The 14615-nt window shown below is 43.6% G+C and overlaps 1 protein-coding gene across 1 annotated transcript in view; it reads left to right on the forward strand.

Annotated features, from left to right (window-relative positions):
* LOC138670302 (ATP-binding cassette sub-family C member 5-like) overlaps window positions 1-14615 on the forward strand; it is a 304888-nt gene that overhangs the window by 182147 nt on the left and 108126 nt on the right. The window contains exons 15-17 of the mRNA XM_069757511.1: window positions 4223-4292; window positions 12858-12937; window positions 13019-13121. Of these exons, the coding sequence (XP_069613612.1) occupies window positions 4223-4292; window positions 12858-12937; window positions 13019-13121 (253 nt within the window). The remainder of the gene's footprint in view (window positions 1-4222; window positions 4293-12857; window positions 12938-13018; window positions 13122-14615) is intronic.

Genomic DNA, 14615 nt, shown 5'->3' on the forward strand with positions numbered 1-14615 from the left:
GTGTGGGGAATGCACTATACTGTGTGTGTGTGGGCTGCATTATATTGTGTGGAGGGCTGCACTATTCTGTGTGTAATGGGGCTGCACTGTACTGTGTGTGGGGACTGCACTATACTGTGTTGGGGGCTGCACTATACTGTGTGTGAATAAGGTCCTGGGAAAGAGAGGATGAGGGGAAAAGAGAGGGAGAGCACTATATAAGCATAGTAGATGAGTCAATTTTGCTTGGTGAGAAAAGTACAATTTCATACTTGCTCACCTGGTGTGGTTGTGCGAGGAGGCACAACACTGGGAAAAGTTTGCAAACAAAGGTGATCATTCCACCGGTGTGCTGCCTGTCTATAATAACATGGAGATGATTTTCCTCCCAGAAAACTTTTTTTCTCCACGTGATATTGTGAATAATGAAGTTTCAGGGTTTTTCCTTCAGAGGATCCTTAACCCAATTTGGAGTAAGAGGGTTGTATAGCTAAAGAACTAAGTATATCTGATGTTAAATCAGGTGATATTTTATTGGCTATGTAAAATGCAACATTTTATAAAAGACAATAAAAACATTAAAATATTTTTGTTATAAAAAAACACAACGCATTTCGGCCATGTAGGGGGGCTGCACTATACTGTGTGTATGGGAGCTGCACTATACTGTGTGTGGAGGGACTGCACTATACTGTGTGTGGGGGGCTGAACTATATGGTGTGTGAGGGGGCTGCACTATACTGTGTGTGGGGAGGCTGCATTATACTGTGTGTGGGGGCTGCACTATACTGTGTGCAGGGACTGCACTATACTGTGTATGTGTGGGAGGCTACATTATACTGTTTGTGTGGTGGCTGAATTATACTGTGAATGGGGTGGCTGCATTATACTCTGTGCAGCCCGCCTACTCTGTGTGGGGGGCTGCACTATACTGTGTGTGGGAGGACTGCACTATACTGTGTGGGGTCTGCATTATACTGTAAGTGTGGGGCTGCATTATACTGTATGTGGGGGGACTGCATTATACTCTGAGGAGGGCTGCAGTATGCTCTAAGGGGGCTGCAGTATACTCTGAGGGGGCTGCATTATACTCTCTCAAGGACCATGGTCAGTGCATTATACTATATGGGACCTGTATTGTACTGTATCGAGGACTACCTGTGCCCATCATATCTCCTCAGCCAGAGTAAAGAGGCTGGGAAACAAGCGTCGAACTACTTCAATATTGTCAATCACGCTCACTCAGCGCATGTAAATATAGCAGAAATGTTTCTGTGTGTTGGTGCAATATGTGAGCATTTAGGGCCCCACTTTAAACTTCTGCCCAGGGCCCCACTTTGCCTAAAATGGCCCTGTGAGTGAGTACAAGTTGCTTGAGCACAGCAGGCATAAGTGTGATTACATCTCAGTGATACCAGCCCCTGAAATGGTTGTCACTGCCCTGAAATGGGATGTCAGTGATGTCTGTTTTGTGGGATTGACTGGTCTATTCTGCGTTTTCCCTGCTTAACATACTTTCTCCTTATAATGCACACTGACTGTGTGCTCTCTTGCCGGATTGTCACCTCTCTTTAGACCTGGCAAGGAAGCACAATGTCAGTAGGCTTTCAAAGGAAGATAGCGCAGTGAGAAGGAACACATACTGAGTGTCGTCGCCACTTAATGTGGGATGTCCTGAGACGTTATGCCTGTTCCAAATTAAATTGTAAAATTCAAATATGTGTACGGAAGAGCCACTCTAATGCATTAAGAATCAAAGCAGATCTCCCTTTTATTACCCCATAACATCATCTTATATAGCTTATTAGTATTCATGCATTATAACAATATAATTGGCTCATCTTATTTGTAAATATGTGCTGGCATTAGTATACATACTTCTAATTGGCTAAGTTAACACCACTAACACCCAGCTTGTGGTCTAGAGGTCATACTAGCCTCTAAGTTTCCTTCTCTCACTATGTTCCTCTGTTTTTTCTAAGTCCGTTACACAAAGGCATTCCTCACACCCTTTATCTGATCATGACTCCATCTTGGAAAGAAATGAATTTAGGATAGCTAAATATAAATCCTGCTCTCACATCGGCCTATTACAGAATTGACAACCAGCAAATTATCAGTAGAGCAGAGACTAGCCCTACCCAAAAAAAAAAAACAGGCTCACATGACATAACAATCTCACGTGTGTCCTGGGTGCTGACATGATTGGAATGACGCCGGCACAAGAGGTGACTATAGGTGTTTTTATTTCAACAGGGTCAAACACTCAGATTGAGAAGGGGTTGTCCTAGTAGTGTACAACAAGTTAAAGGGTTTGTACCAAGACTGGAAATTATTCCATATCCAAAAGATAGGGGATAATTTTCTGATGTTGGTGGTCAACTACTGGGGCACTACTAATCCCAAAAGTGGAGCTTTAAAGAGACCCATCTAAATGGAGTGGAAGTCGAGTATATGCACCTCATTCATTTTCAAAAGAAGTGCCGAAGATAACTTTGGTTAAGAAATCAATCCCTGCCCAGCAAATAGGGGATAATTTCGAATATTGGTACACACTCTTTGAACTAACTCTTGAATTCATTATAATGTAAACATAGAGTATTTCTATAAGCTATCAAATAAGGAAAAATGTATGGCATACAGTAGCATCCATTGCCCATTTAGTATTAATGGATGCCTTTTTATTGAATACAGTAATCTGCTCTACTATTCCATACAGCATGAAAGGTGACGTGATACATATTGGCCTCATAGAGACCAAAAGGCACTCCACCAAGTGATTGCGGGCCTATGGATAACTTTAATAGAATTTGCTTTAAGTGCTAAGAAAGCTCTTCTGCAAACATAATCATTCCTATTATTTTTGTTCCCCCTGTCCGACTGTTTCCAGTTACCATATTTAGATGGTTGTATAATTTAAAATGTCTATAGCTATACACCACATACAGTGTCTTCTCATAAATGCCTGATTCTGAAGGCCACTTTCAAATATCCTGCAAGAGCTTTATGAGTGAATAGAGGTAGGGTTCTACTTACAGTACCTTCATATATTACCGTGGAGAGTGGCTAATGAAAGCCTTTTAGTTTTGGAGTCACTGAATAATGCTTAAATAGCCAATGTCCTGGAAAACCTATCTTTTGCTATGGGACTAAGATGTAGTGTCGACAGAGCAGCTTCTTCTCTGCCTCTGCTCTGCTCTGTTGATTGGGTGTCTTCTCTTCTGCTCTGCTGACAGGGGGTCACAGCCCAAGATCATCTTGATTGACAGCCGACTCCTTGCTGCCTATCTGCATGGAGTCAGCTGTCAATCAGCATGACATTGGTAGTGACGCCTCGACGACAGCAAACCGGTAGAGCAGGTGCTGCTCCATTGATGTGAGATGAAATTAAGCTGGAGAGTCACTGCCTAAGGCTACTTTCACATTAGCATCGGTACGGTGCCGTTGCCATGCGTCGGCCCGACGTACCGACGCAAACTGCGAAAAAAATGAACAACGGTGGCACCGGATGCAGTTTTACAACGCATCCGCTGCCCCATTGTAAGGTCCGGGGAGGAGGGGGAGGAGTCTCAGCCGCGCATGCGCGGTCGGAAATGGCAGACTAGACGCGCAAAAAAAGTTACATGTAACATTTTTTTGTGCCGACGATGTGCCAAAAGACGATGCATCCGTCGCACGATGGATGCGACGTGTGGCCATACGTCGCAATGCGTCGCTAATGCAAGTCTATGGAGAAAAAAACGCATCCTGCAAGCACATTTGCAGGATGCGTTTTTTCTCCAAAATGACGCATTGCGACGTACAGCAAACAACGCTAGTGTGAAAGTAGCCTAAGATGGCAGATATCATCGCAGGGCAGAAAATACAACTGCCTACCTGGTATTTCTTAGCCACATAGGAAGAAATAAGCAAAGTCCCGGACAAACCTTTTTGATTTCCTCTGTCTATATGCTGTTGGGGAGTAGATTACTTTCTGACAGGTCTTCTGCAGTTTATAGGTAATCATTGATGGATTAGATATCTAGACACCCTGACAACAAAGGATATTTTTTGTGCCCTTCTAAAATAAAATGGATTGTTCAAAGCAAACCACGCCATTAAGTGTTCAAATTCATTATGCATTTTTAGCACACATGCAATACAAAAGATATTGAAGAACCATATATCTGGCTACTTTGTACTCTCTCTTCTAAATTGCTTTAAAAAGAACTTTCTTTAACACAATACAAATCATTTTTTACAGAATGTAATTAAGGAACATGCACAATGTTCTGAAAAACTGATTGATGACACTCAACAGAATGTACATCAAGGTAACATAACAATAGGAGTTTCAAGGTACACCGTGATAAAACTTAGCATTTATTCAAGATCATTTCAAAAACGCACCAATGAAGGATATAGCCAAATCAACAGGTCTGTTGTAACCCGAGGGTATATGATGTTACATGAGATAAACAGAGCAAAAATAAAACTGGATAAAGACAGAGGCACTCACACTGTCCCTTAACCTAGTCTTCTTTATTCTTATATAGAAAACGGAGCACCTTTTAAATTGCACAAAGGGTGGTGTTAGTGAATAATTATTGGAAGTCTAGCGGGTTAACCTTTCTAACATGTCCATGTAAGAAGGAATAGAGGTGGCTTTTTCACGCATTGTGCTCTTCAACGGGTCCTATCATAGGTGCGAAATGGTCGTCGTCCGATATGTAATGCACAAGACTCTCATTCCTTATTTTAATGTGAACCAATAAAGGAAACTTTTTAAACAGGAAGGTGAGTGCTACCTCTTTTCCTTCTTAGACGGACATTGGCTGAATTGTTTTTTTTCTTTGATGGGCACTTGAGATCCCAGGGGCAAGTTATTACGAGCTTTCCCTCCACGGACCAAAATACTAGCTATAGGTGCAACAGCGGTGTCGGTCTTTCTTCCTCATCCCTGTTAACCTAACAAATGATGCCGGAAGGAATCCTATTACTGTGCTGGTTGAGATGCATAGTGGAGAGTAGTGGGCATTCACCTGTAACCCAGCAATACAGCAATTACCACAACAGAGGATGTGCAGAAGTTGGTAAACTGACTTTCAGATTTCAAGGCATGGTAATGCCAAAAAATGTTTCCCAGTTTGCCACCTAGTATTAGCTGAGGTGACACTGTGAATTTGAAAACCTGTGGTAAAAAAATGCACCAAAGCTGCAATGTGAGAGCCGACCTTTAAAATACATGTGTTGAAATGGGCCTCCCAACAAGAACAGTTAGTCTGTAATTTCAAATGGAGCTGCCAGCAGTAGAACTTGATGATTTCTGTGCCTAAAGCATTCAGGTTGCAGACCATTCCTCAGACAACTATTAATAACTTCAATGATGGCATGTCAAGATGTGTTAATGCATATATTTCTGCATGTGCTGCTCATACTCAATACATTTAGATGTTTAGAAAGTTATTTCCAATTTCTTGTTTTGTATCCTTTCTATTTTTCATTACTTGCATGGTATTAACATGTCTTTCTATTTAGTGAATTCCATAATTCCATAACGTTTCCTTTTCTGGTATTGCAGCTTCAATATGGAGGAGTATACAGTTTGGTCAAGAAATATTTGAACAGAGACACAAGTTTTCGAATTTTAGCTGTTTGCCAAAATATATTCAAGATACAATTACAGATGTGCTCAAAAGTTTACATACCCCTGCAGAATTTTTGCTTTCTTGGCCTTTTTTCACAGAATATGAATGATAACACCAAAACTTTTTTCTCCACTCATGGCTAGTGGTTGAGTGAAGCCATTTATTGTCAAACTACTGTGTTTTCTCTTTTTAAATCATAATGACAACCCAAAACAGCCAAATGACCCGGATCAAAAGTTTACATACCTTGGTGATTTTTGCCTGATAACATGCACAGAAGTTGACACAAATGGGTTTGAATGGCTACTAAAGGTAACATCCTCAACTGTGACCTGTTTGCTTGTGTGTGCATAAAAGCTGAGTTTCTGGGATCCATCCAGACTCTTGCATCTTTCATCCAGTCACTGACATTTCTGGATTCCGAGTCATGAGGAAAGCAAAAGAATTGCAGATTCAGAATTGCATCCCTTGTAGATTGTGAGCCCTCGCGGGCAGGGTCCTCTCTCCTCCTGTACCAGTTGTGACTTGTATTGTTCAAGATTATTGTACTTGTTTTATTATGTATACCCCTCCTCACATGTAAAGCGCCATGGAATAAATGGCGCTATAATAATAAATAATAATAATAATAATAAATTGTCAACGAATCTACAGAAAAAGGTAATTGAACTGTATAAAACGGGAACGGGATACAAAAAGATATCCAAGGAATTGATAATGCCAGTCAGCAGTGTTCAAACTGTGATTAACAAATGGAAAATCAGGGGCTCTGTAAAAACAAAACCACAACCAGGTAGACCAACTAAAATTTTGTCTACAACTGCTAAGAAAATTGTTTGGGATGCAAACAAAAACCCACAAATAACATCAGCTGAAATACAGGACTCTCTGAAAACTAGCAGTGTGGCTGTTTTAAGATGCACAATAAGAGGCATTGAAGAAAAATGGGTTGCATTAACGAGTCCCCAGAAGAAAGCCATTACTGCGCAAATGCCACAAGGTATCTCACCTAGAATACACAAAACAGCACAGAGACAAGCCTCAAAACTTCTGGAGCAAGGTAATTTGGAGTGATTAGACCAAAATTGAACTTCTTGGCCACAACCATAAACATTACATTTGGAGAGGTCAACAAGGCCTATGATCAAAGGAACATCATTCCTACTGTAAAGCACGGAGGTGGATCACTGATGTTTTGGGGATGTGTGCGCTACAAAGGCACAGGAAACTTGGTCAAAGTTGAAAGAAAGTTGAATGCAGGACGTTATCAGCAAATACTGGAGGCCAATTTGCAATCATCAGCCCAGAAGCTTCGTATGGGACGTACTGGGATGTTCCAACATGACAACGATCCAAAACACAAGGCCAAGTCAACCTATCATTGGCTACAGCAGAACAAAGTGAAGGTTCTGGAGTGGCCATCTAAGTCTCCTGATCTCAATATCATTGAGCTGCTCTGGGGAGATGTCAAGCTCGCAATTCATGCTAGACAGCCCAAGAAGAGTGGGCAGCTTTACCATCTGAGAAAATAAAGAACCTCATCCATAACTACCACAAAAGACTTCAAGCTGTCATTGATGTTAGAGGGAGCAATACACGGTATTAAGAAATAGGGTATGTAAACTTTTGATCAGGGTCATTTGGATGTTTGGGGTTGTCATTATGATTTAAAAAGAGAAAACACAGTAGTTTGACAATAAATTTCTTCAACCCTCCACTAACCATGAGTGGAGAACAAGTTTTGATGTTATCATTCATATTCCCTGAAAAAAGGCCAAGAAAGCAAAAATTCTGCCGGGGTATGTAAACTATTGAGCACAACTGTATTTAATCAATATGGGCTTAAATTGCAGACTCTTAGCTTTCATTTGAGGGTTTTCAAATCCTCATTGGAGTAACTGTGTAGGAATTACAACTTTTTAATATGTAGCTGCCTGTTATGGACCTGGTGGTTAGGAGCACCCGGACTGACCTGATGGTTAAACTAACACAGGACAAGCTCTGGGAAGTGGGAGCTCTGCTGACCGCAACCCCTAATCCTATCACACACACTAGAAATAGCCGTGGAGCGTACCTAACTCTGCCTAGACGCCTCTTCACAGCCTAAGAGCTAACTAGCCCTAGATATAGAAAATAAAGCCTACCTTGCCTCAGAGAAATTCCCCAAAGGAAAAGGCAGCCCCCCACATATATTGACTGTGAGTTAAGATGAAAGTCACAAACACAGAAATGAAACAGGTTTCAGCAAAGGAGGCCAGACTTACTAAACAGACAGAGGATAGGAAAGGTATCTTTGCGGTCAGCACAAAAACTACAAAAAGACCACGCAGAGTGTGCAAAAAGACCCCCGCACCGACTCACGGTGCGGAGGTGCCACTCTGCATCCCAGAGCTTCCAGCTAGCAAGGCAAAATCATGATAGCAAGCTGGACAAGAAAACAAGAACAAATAATTAACTAGCAGGTACTTAGCTTCTGCTGGAGTAGACAGGTCACCATAAAGATCCAAGAGCAAACTGAACCAGTACAAGAACATTGACAGCTGGCATGGAGTAACGATCTGAGTGGAGTTAAATAGAGCAGCCAGCCAAAGAATAAACTAAGTCACCTGTGGAAGGAACCTCAGAACCAGCAGCTCCATTCACAGCCACCAGAGGGAGTCCATGGACAGAACTCGCCGAAGTACCAGTCATGACCACAGGAGGGAGTTCGATAACAGAATTCACAACAGCTGCCTCTTTTTTCAAAGGACCGGTAATTGGACAAGGATCTGAAAAGCTCTTTAATGGGCTGCATGGGTTGTATTTCCTGCCTTAATACATCAATAATTAAAGCTGGAGCTGATTGCAGAAGTCGCATTTGCATTTGGAAGCTGTTGCTGTGAACCCACAACATGCAGTCAAAGGAGCCCTTAAAGGGAAGATGCCATCAAAAAAAATTTTTTCCAGCAATTGAAAAAATGCAAAGAATTAATGTTCACATTTTCTTAAAAAACATTATCATTTGTTTATAATTTAGTAAAATATGAAAAATAATTTGAAAAGGTTTGGCATTTCCACTTTTAAACACTAGGGGGAGCAGCTGCTGAAATTTGACAAAAACCTAGTGTACAACCAGCTCACATTACTGCACTGCAGTAAATATGGGCGGAGTCTGCTAACGTGTGTGATGTCTCCTCTCCTCCCCTTCTGGATGTTTGCTAAGGGATAAGAGAGGATAATATTCAGGAACCCAGTGAGCAGCCATTTTGTTGCTGATTGCAAAGTTATACTGACAAGTAGACAGTCACCGAGGATGGCAGGCAGCAAGGATTCTGGGAAATATATATGGTGGAGAAAGTAGTGTGACAGCAGCGCAGAGTATTTCAGGATAGCAGTGTGCTGGTCTATGGGGGGCACCCTGTTTGGGTGTTTGGAGCAGCTAGGGATTGTACATAGAGCGCTGTCTTTTATACACATGGATGGACCGTCTCCTCAAAAATCCAGGAAACATTTCTGCTGATTGATGGCCTGTTCTGATCCAGACATTGCATGCAGACCCCATTCCCCTCCTCAGCTCCTGTCCTGGCAATGTGTGAAAGCGAGGCGACAGGCGCAGTCCGGGGTGACACTGGGGGGAAATATAGCCATATAGTCATGATAAAAATGAGACCCCTCTCTTCAGCTGCCTCACCAGCCCTGACTGCACCTAACTGGAGGTTATGCTGCCCCTCTATTACCCCAGACCCGTGTGCAGCTGCTCAGCCAGGACCACCATAGAATGGGTCTCCTTTCTGAAGATATTACTGCCATGTAGATCACACATAATACCGCCATAGTGTTCTCACATAATGCCACCATATAGATCACACATAATGCTCCCATATAGATCACACAGTGCCACCATATAGATCAAACATAATACCGCCAGTGTTCTCACATAATACCACCATATAGATCACACATAATGCTGCCTCATACATCTCACATAATACCGCCATATAGATCACACATAATACCACCACATACCTCTCAGATAATACCGCCACATAATACCACCATATAGATCACACATAATACCACCACATACGTCTCAGCTAATACCGCCACATACGTCTCACATAATACCACCACATAGAACACACACAATACCACCATATAATTTTCACATAATACCGCCACATATCACACATATTCCCACAATCTAGTTCTCATATACCATCGTATAGCTTTTACATCATTCCACAATACTGATCAAAATAATACCGCCATAAAGATCACATATAATACAGCCATAGATCACACATAATGCCATAATACAGCATGACCGCAGCTGCTCCTGTTATTGCACGCACTGAGCTGTGTGTGCAATGGGGAAAGACATGCAGGGGGGAGAGGACTGCATAGGAGAGGATTAGATACACAGCTCAGCAGACAGTATCACACAGGATAGGATTAGATACACAGCTCAGCAGTCAGTATCACACAGGAGAGAATTAGATACACAGGGCGGCAGTCAGTATTACACAGGAGACGATTAGATATACAGCTCAGCAGACAGTATCACACAGGATAGGATTAGATACACAGCTCAGCAGACAGTATCACACAGGATAGAATTAGATACACAACTCAGCAGACAGTATCACACAGGATAGGATTAGATACACAGCTCAGCAGTCAGTATCACACAGAAGAGAATTAGATACACAGGGTGGCAGTCAGTATCACACAGGATAGGATTAGATGCATGGCTCAGCAGTCAGTATCACACAGGAGAGAATTAGATACACAGGGCAGCAGTCAGTATCACACAGGAGACGATTAGATATACAGCTCAGCAGACAGTATCACACAGGATAGGATTAGATACACGGCTCAGCAGTCAGTATCACACAGGAGAGAATTAGATACACAGGGCAGCAGTCAGTATCACACAGGAGACGATTAGATATACAGCTCAGCAGACAGTATCACACAGGATAGGATTAGATACACGGCTCAGCAGACAGTATCACACATGATAGGATTAGATACACAACTCAGCAGACAGTATCACACAGAAGAGAATTAGATACACAGGGCGGCGGTCAGTATCACACAGGATAGGATTAGATACATTGCTCAGCAGTCAGTATCACACAGTATAGGATTAGATACACAACTCAGCAGACAGTATCACACAGGATAGGATTAGATACACAGCTCAGCAGTCAGTATCACACAGAAGAGAATTAGATACACAGGGCAGCAGTCAGTATCACACAGGATAGGATTAGATACACGGCTCAGCAGTCAGTATCACACAGGAGAGAATTAGATACACAGCTCAGCAGTCAGTATCACACAGGACAGGATTAGATACAGGGCTCAGCAGACAGTATCACACAGGATAGGATTAGATACACGGCTCAGCAGTCAGTATGGCACAGGAGAGAATTAGATACACAGGGTGGCAGTCAGTATCACACAGGATAGGATTAGATGCATGGCTCAGCAGTCAGTATCACACAGGAGAGGATTAGATACACGGCCGGCAGACAGTATCACACAGCAGAGGATTACATACTCGGTTCAGCAGACAGTATCACACAGCTCTCAGTCAACAGCGCAGCTCTCAGTCACAGTGGCGCTCACAGGTACACTCCACTGTGGGCTGAAGAAAGATGGCGCCGGTCTCCTGCCTCTGCTGTGATGTGTAGACAGCCCAGGGGGCGTGGCCAGATCACAGCAGGGAGCAGAACAATGATAGGTATGGGGTCGGACGCCGACTGCTGAGTCCTATGCCCAGGGCTGCCGTATTTGCAGAGTGTGTCGTGCAGCTAAACTTACACTCCTGCAAAGCAAAATGGCGGCGCCCAGTGGCTGCAAAAATAATTAATAATAAAAAAAGATATTAAAGTTAAAAAAATTTATTTTGTATTAAAAATAATTGTTTATATAAACAATCATTTTTAATACAAAAACAAAATTGCGGCACCTTCCCTTTAATGGAAGTGAAACAGACCTTCATTTGGCTGGAAAAAAAAGTAGAAATCCATCAGAGAGATAGCAGAAATGTATATATGTTCTGCAAAAAAATGAGTGCACTGGTGAGCTTGGGAACTGAAAAAAGCCTGAACATCCATGGAAGACAACAATGGTGAATGATTGTTGAATCCTTCCCATGATGAAAAAAACCCATTCACAACATCCACTCAAGTGGAGCACACTTAGCAGGAAGTAGGTGTTTCAGTATCTTAGTCTACCATAAAAGGAAGACTTCATAAGAGCAAATACAGAGGGTTCACCACAAGGTGCAAACCATTCACCAGCCTTAAAAATAGAAAGGCCAGATTAGACTTTGCCAAAAAACATCTAAAGAAGCCAGCCCATTTCTAGAAAAGCATTCATTAGACAGATGAAACTAAGATCAACCTGTACCAAATGCTGGGAATACGAAACTATGGCAAGGGCTTGGAACAGCTCATGATCCAAAGCACACCACATCCTGAGGCAGTGTGATGGCGTGGGCATGCATGGCTTTTAAGGACACTCGGTAGCTTGTGTTTATTGATGATGTTACTGAAGACAGAAGCAGTCGGATGAATTCTGAAGTGTACAGGGCTATTCTTTATGCTCAGATTAAACCAATGCAGTACGTTTGATTGCATTTTGCTTCATAGCACAGATGGACAATGACCCAAAACATACTGCAAAAGCAACCCAAGAATTTATTAAGTCAAAGAAGTGGAATATTATGGAATGGCAGAGTCAATCACCAGATTTCAACCCCATCGAGCATGTATTTCACATACTTAAGACAAAACTTAAGGCAGAAAAATCCACACACAAACAACAACTAAAGTCAGCTGCAGTAAAAGCCTGGCAAAGCATCACAAAGGAGGAGACTCAGCGTTTGGCGATGTCCATGGCTTCCAGACTTCATGCAGTCATTGTCTGCAAAAGATTCTATACAAAGTATTAAAGATGAGCATTTTATTTATGGTAAAGTTAATTTGTCCAATTACTTTTGCTCCCCTGAATTGAGACTTTGTAGAAAAATGGTAGAACAATTCCTAAACTTTTAACAGGATATTTTTGTTCTACCCCATTAATTAAACTTGATAGTCTACACTTTAATTGCATATTGGTTGTTTCAATTTAAATCCAAAACAGCGGCATGCAGAGATTTGGTCACTGTCCAAATATTTCTGGACCTAACTATATATTAAACGTGCAAACTTAAACAACCATAATATTAATGAATAACACTTAATGTTTTCGACATGACAGTAAAAGCCATGGATCTTGAAGAAGTGAATCTTATCAATGTAATGGCCGTGGATCATTCCGTTGAGACGCCTAAAATAGAAGTGAGAGAAATTGATAGCTCACGTGAATACAATGGAAGATTTTACAGATATTAATTTTCACACATCATTCTTCTTTTACAGGCAAATCTAGCAGAGTGTGATGGTACTGTGAATGGTCATGTAAAATATTCAGATGCAGATGTGATAGTTGAAAGTTATGCTGAAGAGAAGGCGGTCAGGGGTGGTATGTATATATTGTGCTTGATACAGAATTATATTTACATTGCATTCAAAGTTTTGACATTTATAGCCTTTGGCTGTCGTCACACTAGCAGTATTTGGTCAGTATTTTACATCAGTATTTGTAAGCCAAAACCAGGAGTGGGTGATAAATACAGAAGTGGTGCATATGTTTCTATTATACTTTTCCTCTAATTGTTCCACTCCTGGTTTTGGTTTACAAATACTGATGTAAAATACTGACCAAATACTGCTAGTGTGACGGCAGCCTTTAAGTGATCATATAATTCCCTGAACTGAAATATACACTGCTCAAAAAATAAAGGGAACAGTCAAATGCCCCAAAACAAGGAAAAGACCAGGCTGGAGCGAGCTGCCCCACCCCCTCCCCCGGGCGGTGTACGTGAAAGCCGACATGACGGGGTTTGGAGCAGGTAAAAAAGGGGGCAGGGAGTTTCACTCCTAGGGGAGGGTTAATGCTGGCCTGGAGAGGGTATGGGGTGAGTGGGGGGGAGGAGCCGGTCACTTTCCGCTCTGAGGACCTGGGAGCAGGAAGCACCAAGCACCAGCAGCTTACCATGGCAGCCATTGAAGGAGTCCTGTCACAGCTGCGGGTGGCAGCGGCGTCACAGCCTCCAGGCTGGCTGGAGGCTCAAGTGTCCAGCATCCTTGGTGGTGGCAGCGGTGGTGTGGATCTCCTGGCGGTCGGGCCCGGTGAGCGGCGGTCCAGGCAAGTGCGGCCCCCGCAGCGCTTATCCCCCGATGTCACCCCGGTGTCTCAGCGGTGGCGTAGGCGCCCCTCAGGGGACCCTCCAGGCCGCATGCCTGCTCAGAAGCGCCCCAGCAGGCGTGGTCTGGGAGGAATCCGCCAGCTGCGCTGAGGCCTGCGGCAGCAGTTAGGCCTTCTCCCCCAGCACGCCGGGGGCGGGGCCTATGCGCACCAGAGCTCCTAACGGCCAGAGCGATGTCACGGCGGGTCGCCGTGGCGATGACCAGGCCAGGCGGCCTGCCTCTTGCGGCACCGTGAGTCAGCGGGGGAGCATACCAACAGCAGCGGCGGGCAGCGTCCCAGATCCAGTGGGGCTGCTGGACATGACCAGGGGGCACAATTCCCCTCCAGCACCGGCGGCTGGGCCTGCATCCTCTAAGGTGGTGACATCACACAGCAGCGTTTCGGAGGGCGGGCCTGGGCCTCAGGCAGGACATAAGGCGGTCACCTCGGCTGACGGATTTGGCACGGTCCCCTCCGCAGGGGGCGGATCGGTTGGAGCGGTATTGCCGAGCGAAGTTCACGTCCGGGAGGGCCCAAGGACGGCTTCGGGATCGAGAGACGGCTGGACGGCGACAGCGTCTGCGGCTGGGGGGATCACAGCTCCCCTGCAGCCTGGTGAGAACCCTTCTATGTATTGTTTGTCCCCGGCGTTTTCGACGCCGACTTTGACTTCTGTGAATAGGGTTGTGGGGTATGTGGAAGGGGGTGATGGAGTTGGAATGCGGG

The sequence above is a fragment of the Ranitomeya imitator genome, chromosome 3 (assembly GCF_032444005.1).
Source record: "Ranitomeya imitator isolate aRanImi1 chromosome 3, aRanImi1.pri, whole genome shotgun sequence".
Lineage (NCBI taxonomy): Eukaryota > Metazoa > Chordata > Amphibia > Anura > Dendrobatidae > Ranitomeya > Ranitomeya imitator.